The sequence below is a fragment of the Tenrec ecaudatus genome, chromosome 11 (assembly GCF_050624435.1).
Source record: "Tenrec ecaudatus isolate mTenEca1 chromosome 11, mTenEca1.hap1, whole genome shotgun sequence".
Lineage (NCBI taxonomy): Eukaryota > Metazoa > Chordata > Mammalia > Afrosoricida > Tenrecidae > Tenrec > Tenrec ecaudatus.
In genome coordinates this window covers 104,624,427-104,639,292 of record NC_134540.1, presented here as the reverse complement: position 1 = coordinate 104,639,292, position 14,866 = coordinate 104,624,427, and the positions used below count along the sequence as shown (strand labels likewise).

Here is a 14,866-nt window from a genome sequence, read left to right as displayed (position 1 = left end):
CGGCCCACGGCGCTTTCCTTTCCCGTGCGCCGCGCGGGGCTTTCCGGGCCTCTCCCCGGGTCCGGCCCGCGCCCGCTCGGCCCCGGAATTGGAGCTTGGGCGGTCTGGGGAGCTCTCCCTCCCCACCCGGCTCTCGCGGCGAGGGGCGGGGCCGGCGAATCCGGGCCCGTGATTGGCCCAAGCCGCGGCGCGCTCCTTCCCCGCCCCCTCCGGCGAGGTGAGAGGTCAGGTGGAGCGCTGGTCCGCAGGGGCGACAATGGCGGGTCTCTGGGCAGGGGCTGGAGCTCTGATGGCGAGCGGACGGCGTGGTCGGCGGCCGCCGCAGGTGCTGATGCGGACCGCGGCGCTGTGGACCCTGAAGGTGAGGAGCGACGGGGCGCCCTGGCGGCGGGGGCAGCCCTTGGCTTGCAGCTCCGCACCGCTTCGCGCTGACCAGCCCCCCCCACCCCCACCCCCCAGTCCTCGGCTCCGGCTTCTCAATGGGTCCCGGCCGCGCCGCGCGATACTCGGGCCGCAGCGGCCCCCGGCCGGCGTGCGCTCGCTCCCTCCGACTCCTCGCAGTTGCAGCGGCCGGAGGCTTCTGGAGGGCCGCGGGGCTCGAGGGAAGCCGGCGGCTCGGTGGGGTTTGCGTGTCTGGCGGCGGAGGGCAACAGGCTTGCGGAGTAGCTGATAGCAATCTGACAGTATTGCAAGTTTGTCAATTACCCGTGTCTTGGTTGTGAGCCTTGGGGTATTGACTTTGTCCGAAGTGTTCCAAATGAAATGCCCTTAAATTTGGCGTTGAAGGCACTGTGTGAACTGCTGCTGGAGTAGAAGGGGGCGGGGAGAGAGTGCGGCGGTGCGGTTATCTGTGTAAAATACTATGTGATGTTAGTCTTCCCAATAATTTTTACGTGTGCTCTGACAGCCTGTTTTTAATGTATTACATACACCACGGTATGTGAGAACCCTGGCCTGGGGGTCTCCTCACCTGCCCCCATTCTAGACCCTGAAGACCCACGGGACAGAATGCCTGTTTCCATATATTGAAACACATCCTATGAATGGTCTCTTCTAGGCAGTGTTTAGCCTGGCCTTGGTCCTGGTTCTAAGCTCATTTTACCAATGCTTTTTTCTTGCCCCTCCCCTAAAGTTTCATAGTGACCACCAGGACCCTAATATGGTACGGACACATAATGTCGCTGCAAGTTGGAATCACTTGATGCTGCTTAACAGTATTGGCTGTTGTACTGGTTCTGAACACATCATAACAATGCTTTTTTCTGCCCTAAGATTTCATAGTGACAACCGTGAGTTGAATGATGGAGTGTTTGTGCATGTGACTTGTAATGCTTATTCCCTGCAGCTGGGAGTCTCTTGTCATTTTGGGGGATATTGGTGCAAACAGTGTATGCATGCTAACTACACAGTGGTGGCTGGGGTCCCTGACAGAGTCACCTCAGAAAAAAAGGTGTTCTGACAAATCAGCCCTTGAAGTCAACCAGCACCCTCCTCTCCACCCCTGCACACCTTTTTGAGGGTTAGAAAACACATGGCGTAGCTTGGCGGAAGACTCTAGAGCAGGGGTGCCCACACTTTTCAGCGTGTGAACTACTGCAGAAATGATCAAGTCAAAATGATGGCCAACTACAAAAATGCAAAACATATATTTGTTTTAATTTATTACATTGATTCATAAATGCATTGAGAATTCTTTATATGTACAATGCGTGTTTATGTACCTTGCATAACTGATGCATGAGTCCGTATTGCACAACGCAACACAATTAACTATGTACATTTTTTGTCATTACTTGAGTTGACTCTGATGACTTGCATTGAATGGACTGAGCCAGGGATGCATAGTCTGGGCAGTAGCTGGTGACAGCCAGCCTCAAGCACACTTCCAAATGATCATCAGTCATGGTGGAACGGTACTTGGACTTCATGCTCTCTCTGTGGGAAAAGGCCGACTCACATAAATAAGTAGAGCCGAGTAATGCAGTCAAGGAGGTAGCACATTTTCTCATGTTTGGGTACTTTCCATCTGCCGGTAAGTTCCAGAACTGTTCGTGTGGTCTGGACTTCAGCTGAATGTCAGCTTGTAGTGTCAAAATCTTCCATTCCGTATGAAAGTGATATGTTTTTCTGTTCTTGCTTGGTCCAGCTCCCCCACTCATTTTAATACCCTTTCTTATGTTTAAGAGAACAAAACCAAGGTCTAAAACTTGACAATAACTTAGCTTGTTAGTTTTTAAAAATAAAAATATTTTTTAAAGTCAGTTTTATTGGCATATAATTCACTTTTCATATAAGTTTAATCAACCAAGAAAAGTTGTACCACCACCATCAGTTTTAGAACATTTTCTTCAGTGTTCTATAATGTTCTTCAATCTTTATTATCCCCCATTTTCTCACAACCTCCCTTGCCATACCCCCAAGGAAACATTAATCCAGTTAATATGCCTATAGATTTACCTATCCTGGATTTCATATATAGAAAAACTGCTTTTAAAAAACTAACAACCAGAGGACCTGATGCAAAGGGCTTAAGTGGAGAGCAAATGCTTTGAGAATGATTGGGGCAGGGAATGTATGGATGTGCTTTATACAATTGATGTATGTAATATATGGATTGTGATAAGAGTTGTATGAGTCCCTAATAAAATGTAAAAAAAGAAAAGGAAAAAAAAAGAAAATGATTAGGGCAAAGAATGTACAGATGTGCTTTATACAATTGATGTATGTATATGTATGGATTGTGATAAGAGTTGTATGAGCCCCTAATAAAACATTAAAAACAAAACCAAAAAAAACAAACAACCATCGGACAGGTCAAGATAGGACAAAATAATAATTTATAAATTATGAAAGGTTCATGAGGGAGGCGAGAGTGGGGAGGAAGGGGAAAAATGAGGACCTAATGTCAGGGGCTTAAGTGGAGAGCAAATGTTTTGAGAATAAGGGCAATGAATGTACAAATGTGCTTTACACAATTGATGTATGTATGGATTGTGATAAGAGTTGTATGAGCCCCTAGGGAAGAAGATGCTGTATACATACGTCCCTGGGGTGAAGCCCAGGTAATATGGTAGGGGCCAGACTAAACTCAGGGATACATATGGGATACATATAGTAGCCCTTTAAAAGGAGGATGGAAAAAAATATGGATAGCCGGGGGAACAGGGCACTAACCCACAGAGGGGGAGGGTGTTGATTGTGTCTCCACAGGGAAAGAGGGACCAGATTTCAACCCGGAGCTCCAAGACAAGAACGTAACACATTGACATGAAGCAGGGAACTGACAGAGAGGCCTGAGGGGCCAGTCCCATTACCAATTAAGTGGACAGCACCATGCTCCCCCCAAGAAGAATTCACTTCAGAGGAAAGCACTAACACTACAGCTCAAGAAGAGGGCAAGAGGGACTGGTCTGGTCAGAGCACACAGGAGACAATGAGGTGGTATAGAGGAAAAAAAGAAAAGAGTGACGCACATCCTGGCTCACCATGCCCTGAGGACAATGTTCCTGCTCAGAAAAGCAATGCACAGAGATGACCACATGGCTGGCACCACTATGGCACACAGCGTTCCTCATTGACCCATAGCACCATTAGGACAACACTAGAGAAACACAGCGGGAATTGTGTCCACAATGAGCTCATCATGCCGAAGCCAGCCCCTGAGGGCATGCAGCAGAGCAGCGGGGGAACCGGAGCATTGTAGTCCCCAGGGATAGAGGCGTTGCCAGGGCATGGCACCCCATTAGACTTGACTGGAAAGCATCTGAAAAAAAAAAAACCAAACTAACCGTGAACTAGTCATACGTTTGTGTGTGTGTCTGTGTGTGTTGTTGTTTTTGCTTCGTGGTACTCAATCTTGTGATATTACATAGTATGTCTACCTGGAAGGGATAGGCGGAGCAAGCAGGCCAGAAGAGAGAACAACGGGATGACAGCTCTGGGGGGACATGGGTGTAGGGGTGGCGGGGGAAAGGACGAGGATGTTAACAAGCCCAGGGACAAAGGAATAACAAGTGATCCAAAATCAGTATCAAGGAGGGTGTGAGAGGTCTGGCAGGGCTGGATCAAGGGCAATGTAACTGAGAGAAATTCCTAAAACCCAAATGAAGGGAGAACATGATAGTGGGACAAGAGGAAGGAACAAAGAAACAGAGGAAAGAACTAGGAGGCAAAGGGTAGTCATAGAGATTTAAGTACAGACATAAAGATGTAAATATATATACAATGAGGGGGAAATAGATCTATGTACATATATTTATAGGTTTAGTATTAAGGAACCAGATGGACAGTGTGCCCCTGCTCAAGTACTCCCTCAACATAAGAATACTTTGTTCTAACAGTTCGGCAGTCTGAGATGTTCACCTGCCTGGCATGATCGCTGATGACAATGGGTGCACAGGCAAATATGGTGAAGAAAGCTGATGGTGCCTGGCTACCAAAAGATATAGCACCTGAAGTCTTAAAGACCTGAAGATAAACAAGCAGCCATCTAGCTGAGAGACAACAAAACACACATGAAAGAAGCACACCAGCCTGTCCCAACTAGATCACTGAGGACAAAGTGGGTGCATAGCAAAAGTTGCGAACAAAACTGATGGTACCCGACTATCAAATGATATAGCATCAGGGGTCTTAAAGGCTTGAAGACAATCAGGTGGCCATCTAGCCAAGAAACAACAAAGCCCACGAGGAAGAAGCACACCAGCCTACCCAGACATAAATGCTGAAGACAAAGCGGGTGCATGGGCAAGTGCGGTGAAGAAAGCTGATGGTGCCCTGTTGTCAAAATATATGGAATCTGGGGTCCCATAGGCTGGAAGATAAACAAGGAGCCATCTAACTGAAAAACAACAAAGCCCACATGGAAAATGCACACCAGCCTGTGAGATGACAAGGCATCGAAGGGATCAGGTATCAGGCATCAAAGACCAAAAAAAAAAAAAAAAAAATTTCATAGCATTGTGAATGATGGGGAATGCAGAGTGGGGACCCAGGGCCCATCTGGGGGAAATTGGATCCCCTTGCAGAAGGGTTGTGGGGAGGTGAGGAACCAGTCAGACTGTAGTGTAGCAACGATGAAACATACAATTTTCCTCGAGTTCTTGAATGCATGATCCCAATTCTACCTTACATAACCGTCTGGACCGGGAGATGTACACTGGCATGGATAGGAACTGGAAATATAGGGAATCCAGGACAGATGAGCCCCTCAGGAACAGTGGTGAGAGTGGTGATATTGGGAAGGTTGAGGAAGGGTGAGGGAGAAACGGGAAACAGATGACAAGGTCTATATGTAACCTCCTCCCTGGAGGATGGACAGCGGAGAACTGGGTGAGGAAGACGTTGGATGGTGTAAAATATGATAAAATAATTAATTATTTATAAATTATCAAGGGTTCAGTGGGAGGAGAAAATGAAGAGCTGATGCCAGGGGCTCAGGTGGAGAGTGGGTGTTTTGAGAATGATGATGGCAACATATGTACAAATGTGTTGGATACAAATGATGTATGTACAGATTGTAAAAAGAGTTGTATGAGCCCCTAATAAAATGATTTAAAAAAAGTTGTATGAGCCCCTAATTAAAAAAAAAAACAAACAAAACACTAACAACAGTAACAAGGTAAAACAGATAAAATCCTCGATGGTAAAGAAAGCAGAAAATATTGATACTATGCAGTCATATTTTAAAAATCTTTTAAACCCATGTCAAGGCAGATGTTTCTACTTCTTATGCAACTGACCCATTTCCCTTGCACAGTGACGGTAATTAGATGGAGCAGATAACATGGAACTCCTTTTCTAGACCAGATTACAACCCAAAGGTCAAATCAGACTCAGTACCTGCCAGGGAAGTGTGCAAGCAAAGAATGGTATTTCATTTTTTATTGACCTTTTTAAAAAAATTCATTTTATTGGGGGCTTGTACAACTCTTATCACAATCCATACATGCATCCATTGTGTCAGGTACATTTCTACATTTGTTGCCATCATCATTTTTTTAAATCATTTTATTGAGGGCTTATACAACTCTTGTCACAATCCATGCATATATGCTTGTCAGTTTTGCAGCACTTAGCACAGTTGTTTGTGCATGTGTTTGACAACTAAGCTTGCATCTGATTGGCTGCGCTATATAGCTATTTAGTGACATGTTTGATGATAGGTTTAAGTGTATTTTTTCAATGCCATGGGATCTACCCACACATTTCCTCGTATGGTGACCACACCTAGCCAGGAAATTCTTTTCGTTGCTACTTCATAACTGTAATTTTGCTACTGTTATGAATCAGGCGACCCCATGAAAGGGTTGTTCGACACCTAAAGGGGTCGCGACCCACTGGTAGGGAACCCATGTTCTAGCAGAATTCTGGCCACTCTTTAGAAGACATTGAATTTTAGGGTGTATATAGTGTTCACTTTTAGGTCTTACTTGTATATGAGCTTTTTTGGTGGCTTAGATATTTAGCCTTTTCTTTTGCCTGCATTTTCCCAGGGGTCTAGGATATTAGCTTTATGGTAATTGCTATGGCTTTTTGAACTGTCATACGTTTCAGATACTTTTTATATATCTTATCCAAGTAACAGATTTTAAAAGTCCGGATTTCATGGAGGTGGAAACAAAGCTCAGCACAGTTAAGGAACTTGTTTAAGGACCCAGGTGGCGAAGGGAGATTTTGAATTTTGGGTAAACCTGATTCCTAAGACTCGCTTTCTCAGTAACATGCCATCTTTCTTAAGAGTAATGGTTTTGTTGTATGTGCTGCCCCTAATTTGAATGCTTTTGTCGTTGTTGTAGTTGGGGGAAGCAGAGGTAATTCTGACTCAGATTGCCCACAGATGACATGTATATAGCTCTCTGCCCCATGGAGTCTCCTTGGCTGCTGCCATCTCTATGGGAGCAGATCAACAGATTGTTTTCCCGTGGTGCTGCTGGCTGGGTTTGATCTGCCCTTTCAGTGGCAGTACAAGACGGCTTCAAAAATTCATGGAAAATTCCTTTATCTTTCAATTACATTTTTCTGTTTCTACATAGTGAATGGAAGAACCTTAAAGAAGTACCATATATACTCATGTATAAGCCGAGTTTTTCAGCACAAAAATGTGCTGAAAAACTGGGGTTTGGCTTATACACGGGTCAGTGGTACCCCAGTGAGGTGTAACATCTCAGTAGCCCCCCCCCCCCCTGAGGTAACAGGATAGCCAGCACCTGTTATCTCCCAGGTGATTGCTGTTTCTCTGCTGTTCATTCAAAGCCCGGCTGACACTGCAGGACTTTGAATGTTTGTTTACTCACATCTAACCAATCAGAGCCGTCCTATGACGTGGATGGCTCCAATTCGCAGAAGTACCCATAGTGATTCACTTATGCTGGCAGCTGATTCACTTATGCTGGCAGCTGAACTGGTAAGGATGTGTTTGGTCTCTGTGTTAATTCACATCCTGTATCCCCCGCCCACACGGACTCCCCCATCCACCTCCCAGCTAACAGGTCGCAAGGGATGGGTGCATTACCATGAAAGTTCTTTTTCAAAGTCTCTTTTTTTATCCTATTAGAAATGGATACTCTTGAACCAAAACAAAAATGCTGGTCATATGAGGCTGGTTTCAAAATGAAGGTGTGTGAAGAGCAGAAGAGAGCAATACCAGTATTGCAAGTAGGGAATTCTGTGTTGATGAAAAGCAAGTGTGGGAGTGGCGGAAAATGAAGGCTGACTTGGAACAGATTCGAAAAGCTAAAAAAGCTCGTCGTGGTTTAACATCTTTTTATGAGGCTCTAGAAAGTGAATTGCATAAATGGGTTATGGAGTGTCGTAAAAATGACTACTGTGTAACACACATGAGAATCCACATACGTGCTCTACAAATGGCTAAGGATGACAAATACAAAGGAGCAGATATTGAAAAATTTGCTGCATCAGCAGGATAGTGTACTCGCTTCATGAATAGGTTTGGCTTACTCTGAGACAAAGAACAAAGATTTCCCAGAAATTGCCACAAGACCTTGAAGAAAAAAATTGTGTCAAAGAAGGATTTATAATTATAACCTGGTAGATATTGGGAATATGGATGAAACTGCCATGGCTTTTGATCTTCCAAGCAACAGAACTGTGGCAAGTTTAGGAGAAAAAACCATTTTTCTCAAAACCAAAGGAAAAGGAAAACAAACAAACCACTTTACAGTTGTTCTATCATGTTTGGCTAATGGAACTAAGCTGCGTCCTGTCATTATTTTTAAAAGAAAGACCTTGCCTAAAAAGATCAATTTCCCACCAAGAATTACTGTGCGTGCACATGTTAAAGGCTGGATGGATGAAGACAGAACCAAAAAATGGCTGGTAGAAATTTGGAACCAACGTCCAGGAGCAACCTTAAAGAAAAACCCATCATTACTTGTTTGGGATATGTTCAGAGCCCACCTATCGGATGACATTAAAAAAAAATGTCAAAATCTAGTAAAGTTACTTTAGCCATTATTCCAGGTGGGTTTTCATCTGTACCGCAGCCTCTGGATGTATCTTTGAAGAAGCCTTTTAAAGACCGTGTGCGAGGGATGTGGCATGAATGGGTGTCATCTGGTCAAGCCTGATGAACAAGAGGAGGAAATCTCATGAAGCGTGACATAGAGTTAATAGCAAAGTGGGTTCGAGATGCATGGGAAGACATTCCAGAAGACATGGTGTGACGTGCCTTCCAGAAATGTAGTATTAGTAATGCTATGGATGGCAGTGAAGACTGTGCTTTGTATGAAAATGACAGCAGTGATAGTGATGACGGCGATCTCAGTGAGGACAGCGTCTATGATGACCTCACACCAGCTGAAGCTCTGCATTGGGATATGGATGATGATGAGGAATCCAGTTTTGAAGGCTTTTAACTCTTTACAGTTTAGCTTGGTTGCTGATTGAGCTCAGGGAATAGTACTCTTAAGATATCATTGTTGATACCTTATTGTTTTTGTTGGACCTATTTTCCACTTCCTGTGCTGGTTTACTAATGTTAAATGACTTGTTTTTTATTTATTTTTAAAATTTAAAATAAATATTTAAATACATTACTCCGCTGATGTCTCAATTTATAGTAATTTATTTTCATTTGTTTTGATTATTGAAACTCACCAATAGCTTCTGCATTTTCCAGCCTACGCTTATACTCGAGTCAATCAGTTTTTCTGGTTTCCCAGGTAATAATTAGGAACCTTGGCTTATACTCGGGTCGGCTTATATTCGAGTATATATGGTAGTTATTTTTTCTTTAGTATATTTAGGCAGTGTATTTATTCTTAGAGCCAGCTATCCATTGAAATGAATATTTGAGGAACACCTGTTGAGTGCCAGGCACTGTAGTAAGCAGTGAGGAGTCAAAAATTAAACTATTATCACTCATCAAGTTCTGGCTAGAGAGGTCAAGAAATGAACAGAAAGATGGAAGAAATGATTTAAGAAGGGCTTTAATGAGAATTTCAGCTCGATGAAATTTTGTATGCAGAAATAATTACCTTGGTTTTGCAGGTAGTCTCCAATACTGACAAAGGGTTTGTACTTTTTAAAGAATGTTGTATGATGTTAAAAATGTCTTTAATTTATTTTAAATGCCTATTGCCTATGACTTTGGTGAAGATTTACAGTTTTGGAAACCTCAGTGGATTCGTTCTACTCTGGGAAGGTTGTTATGAGTCAAATTGATTAGATGGCAGTGGGTTTTGTTTTGTTTTATTGGCATTTAGAAAACAGACTTTATTTTTTGGAACAGTTTTATAGAAAGCTTTACAGAAAGTACAGAACTTTCATTTACTGACTTCTTCTTTAAGTACTGTTTCATTATTAACATCTCATATTCCTATGGCGCATTTGTTAAAATTGCACAAGAAATAGTGATACATTATTAATAGCTAAAGCCCACCTTTTACTTTGGGGTTATGCTTTGAGTTACATATACAAAATGACAACTACATGTCATTGCCTACTGTAATGGAATCACATAGAATAGTTTCAGTGCCTGAGCATCGACAGTGTTCCTTCTATGGGTTTTATCTTCTTCCTTCTGAACTCCTGGAAACCAGTCTTCTTTGTACTGTCTCTATAGTTTTACCTATAGGAGCCCTTATTACACAGCACGTTGCTAATTACATACAAGTTCAGGTGCTCAAAACCATCAGCAGCTCTTTAAGAGAAAAATGAGGCTTTCTACTGCCATAGAGTCACTTTCCCAGCCTGGGTGATCCAAGAATTGTAAATAGTAAAATCCAAACTCAGTGGAGGGAATGATAGTGGAACTTAAATTCTGACCATCGGTTTGCAGAAGTTACAGATGACAGTGAAAGCTCAAAATCCACTCGCAGGGTCCCCCTTGTGAATGCAGACACTTGTGATTGCTGGACCGCATGGTAAGCATTGTGCTTAGCTCTATAAGAAGTTTCCAGATTGTCTTCCAGAGCCGCTGTGCCACTTCCCACTAGCAAATCATGAACAACATTCCTGTCGCACCACATTCTTTTTAAAGAATAATTTTATTAGGGACTCATACAACTCTTATCACAATCCATACATACATCAGTTATGTAATGCACATCTGTACATTCTTTGCCCTCATCATTTTCAAAGCATTTGCTCTCCACTTAAGTCCTTGGCATCAGGTCCTCTTTTCCCCCTCCTTCCTCCCAGCTCCTCCTCCCTCATGAGTCCTTGATAATTTATAAATTATTCTTTTGTCATATCTTTCCCTGTCCGATGTCTCCCTTTACCCACTTTTATGTTGTCCGCCCACCAGGGAGGAGGTCACATTTAGACCTCTTTCCAACCCTCTCACCCTCTACCCTCCCAGTGTCGCCCCTCACACTCCTGGTCCTTGAGGTATCATCTGCCCTGACTCCCTGTGCCTCCAGCTCCTATCTGCACCAGTGTACATCCGCTGCTCTATCCAGAATTGCAAAGTAGAATTCGGATCATGGTAGTGGGGGTTGGGGGGAAGAGGAAGCACTTAGGAACTGGAGGAAAGCTATATTCTTCATCGGTGCTACATCGCACCCTGACTGACTCATCTCCTCCCCTAGACCCCTCTGCAAGGGGATCTCCATTGGGCGATAAATGGGCTTTAGGTCTCCACTCTGCATTTCCCCTTTCATTCAGTATAGTAAGATTTTTTTTTCTTCTGATGATGCCTTATACCTGATCCTTTCGACACCTCATGATCACACATGCTGGTGTGCTTCTTCCATGTGGACTTTGTTGCTTCTGAGCTAGATAGCTGCTTGTTCACCTTCAAGCCTTTAAGACCCCAGACACTATCTCTTTTGATAGCTGGGCACCATCAGTTTTCTTCACCACATTTGCTTATGCACCCATTTGTCTTCAGCGATCCTGTCATGGAGGTGTGCAGTCAATGATATGATGATTTTTTGTTCTTTGATGCCTGATAACTGATCCCTTCGGGACCACTCGATCACACAGGCTGGTGTGTTCTTCCATGTGGACTTTGTTGCTTCTGAGCTAGATGGCCGCTTGTTTATCTTCAAGCCTTTAAGACCCCAGTCACTGTCTCTTTTGATAGCTGGGGACCATCAGCTTTCTTCACCACATTTACTTGTTCACCCACTTTGGCTCCAGCCGTTGTGTCAGGAGAGTGAGCATCATAGAGTTCCAATTTAATAAAAGAAAGTATTCATGCATTGAGGGAGTGTTTGAGTAGAGACCCAAGGTCCTTCCGCCACCTTAATACTTAACCTATAAATATAGACACATCGATCTACTTCCCCATCCTCCTATATATATTTGCATGTACATGTCTTTGTCTAGACCTCCATAAATGCCCTTTGACTCCTAGCTCTTTCCTCCATCTCCCTTGACTTTCCTCCTGCCCTACTACCATGCTTCGTCGCCACCTGGGCTAGAGTATACCTCTTCTCTATGCAACCTTACCCTTGATCATTCCCCACCAGACCTGCCACTCCCCCCTCTCTACCATTTGGGGTCCCATGTTGTTCCCTTGTCCCTGGGTTTGTTAACACCACTTCCTTACACCCCCTACCCCCCACCCCAAGTCCTCCCGGAACTGTTGGTCCCATTGTTTTTCCTCCAGATAGTTCATCCAGCCTGTCCTATTCAGACAGACCTGTGGAGACACTAACATGCACGAAAACAAGACAGAGGAAAACAAAGCAACAGTATACAACCAGACAACAAACCAACAAAAACAAACCACTGACAAAGAACAAAACAAAACACTTCACAAGAGAAAAGCTTGTAGTTAGTTCAGGGATCGTTTGCTGGCCCTTAGGAGCGTTTTCCAGTCCAGTCTGTTGGGGCACCACGCCCTGGCCCCAAAGTCCACCTTCAGCATTCCCTGGGGACCTTGCCGCTCCATTCCCTTGCTGTTCGCTGCACTCCCCCGTGCTGTGCCTCGGTCGCACCACATTCTTATATGCGTTTGGCTTTGTCAATATTTTGGATTTTAGCCATTCCAGTAGGTGTTATGTTGCTTTGGAATCCCCTCAAATCAAAGGAGCCCTGCTTGCACTGTGGGTTAGGTGTTATGGGTTAGGCATTGGGCTACTAATTGCAAAGCCTTCAATCCAGATCCACCAACCATTCTGTGAGAGAAGCATGAGGCTGTCTGCGCCCATAAAGCTCCACAGTCTCGTAAACTCTCTATAGGATCACTACATGTGGCAATGGAAATGACATCTGACAGAGCTGGTGAGGTGCAAAGTACTTTTAATTGACTCTGAGACTAGAAGTTGGTAGTTTGCAACCAACCAGCAGCTCTGCTGAACTGCTTTCAGATGAATTGCAGTCAAGAGAACCCTATGGGACAGTTCTATACCTAACATTTACAAACACCTGTTTTTTACAAGTAAGATCTCATTTGCAGGTTCCAAGAGGTAGATATATCTTTTTTGCAGACTACCATTCAGTCCATGATACCTACTATATGATGGGAAGTACAAAATATTGTTACAAATCATAGAAACCTAAACAAAAATATCAAAATGTGAAGGTGTTATTTCTCAGCATACCTTCCAATAGTGCAATACACTTCTGAAGGCAGGTTTTTTTTTTTTGCTGTATCTCTTAACCTTTTCCTAAAGCATTCTGTGCTTTCCCATTTATTGTGCCTCAAAATGGCAAGTTTGGCATTCACAAGGGCCTTCAGTTGTTTTCCTTTTAAACGTTCTTGAGTTTTAGGAACAAACAGAAGTCTGAGGGGAAATGTCAGATCAGCAGGGAGGATGGAGTAAGATAACCTAGTAAATTTCTTGTGGGACAACCCTTGCTATCCTAACAGAATGAGTATGTGCATTGACAAACTAGAAGATTCCTCAGTGCAACTCCCCTGGCCTAATGCAGTTTTCTGAAAACTTCTTCATAATAAACTCTTGCAATTGTCTTGCAAACCCTTTGAGATCCCTGAAAACAGTTGTCATACCTTCTGACGTGACCTTTCTGTTTTGTTGGCCTTTTATTGGACCTTGATGTTGGTAAATCCAAGATGTGTTCCTAGTTGAAATTTGTTCCCCAAATTGCTCTTACTAGCTTTGATCTTACTTAGAAAGTGGATGAAAAGATCAGCTCTTTGAAGTAGCTGATCTTCATACAACGCTTATTTTTACTATCCTGCTTTGTTTTGTTTGGAAGGCACCTTAATAAGACCAAGGGCTCTTCCTGAAAGAGCTTGTCTGTAGCCAACTACTGCTTGCCGAGACAGGTTTCAACACTTTTGTTTGTAAACCATAGGTGCATGAACTGGAATGCCAGTTGCAATACTTTTTGATTTCCTCTCACATGCCAAATACCATTTAGAGCTTGGGATATCATAGTGAATATTTCTGCCCATATTGAGCCTATACTGTGACAAGATTTACAGAAATAGATAAATCTACTAGTGACCAGTGTTGTGAAAGGAGAAATAGGATTGTGGGATGGAGTGATGTTGGTGTTGGAGTGAGGAGTATTTCTTTAAGGAGAACATGTGGCATTTGAGCAGAAAATTGAATAAGGAGGAAGAACCAATCAACCATGTGATGGTCTGGGGCACTAGCATCTCCTACAGAAGGAGCATGATGGCAGAGGCTCCGAGATGGGAATTACACTTGACAGGATAAGGAGTGGATATGTCCACCGGTGGAAAGGGGAGTGATTGAGAAGGCAATGCTAGATGAGATGGGGCGGTAGACAGGACAACTATTTAGAGACTTCTAGTTGGAATTAACGCAGATCAGATTTATATTCTAAAAGTGACTACTCTGGCAACTGTGTGGTGAAAATATTGGAGGTGGAGATGGGGGAAGAGTAGAAGTCCAAGCTAGAGATCATGGCAACTTGTGGTAGGTTGGTAGCACAGAAGTTGGTGAGACATGGGTAGATTTGGAATATACAGGTATTTTGGAGATAGAACCAATATTACTTGTATTGGTTTAACAAAGAAAATGACTAAAAATGAATCTTTAAAGCCAGGATACCAAAGGCTAATACGATATGATTGCATTTATATGAATGTCCACAATAATTAAATCTATGTATAGAGAAAGTAGATTAGCTGTTGCTTGGGGAAGGGTGGAATAGGGAGCAGCTAACTGGTAGTGGCTTTTCTTTTTTTTGTGGGGGTGTGATGGAAATGGTCGAATTGGATGGTGGTGACAGTTGTATATAACCTTGTATCTATTCAATACCCACAGAATTGTATATTTACTTCCAAAATGTAAATTTTATAATATGCAAACTATTATTTTTCTTTAAAAAAAAAAGAATGACTCAAAAGCCTAGACTAGGTGTGCTGTTGGCTTAAAGATATAGAAGGCTGGGTCTTGGGAAGGTAAATTCAGAAAACAGTTAAAAGTTTTAATTGAAGTTGCAAAACCCAGCTCACTAA

At 43.3% G+C, this 14,866-nt stretch overlaps 1 protein-coding gene across 1 annotated transcript in view; it reads left to right on the top strand.

Annotated features, from left to right (window-relative positions):
- Positions 1-213: 213 nt before the first annotated feature.
- The window catches only part of PCCA (propionyl-CoA carboxylase subunit alpha), a 436,534-nt gene continuing 421,881 nt past the window's right edge, over positions 214-14,866 (top strand). The window contains exon 1 of the mRNA XM_075563454.1: positions 214-361. Coding sequence (XP_075419569.1) covers positions 257-361 — 105 coding nt within the window. The 5' untranslated portion in view covers positions 214-256. The remainder of the gene's footprint in view (positions 362-14,866) is intronic.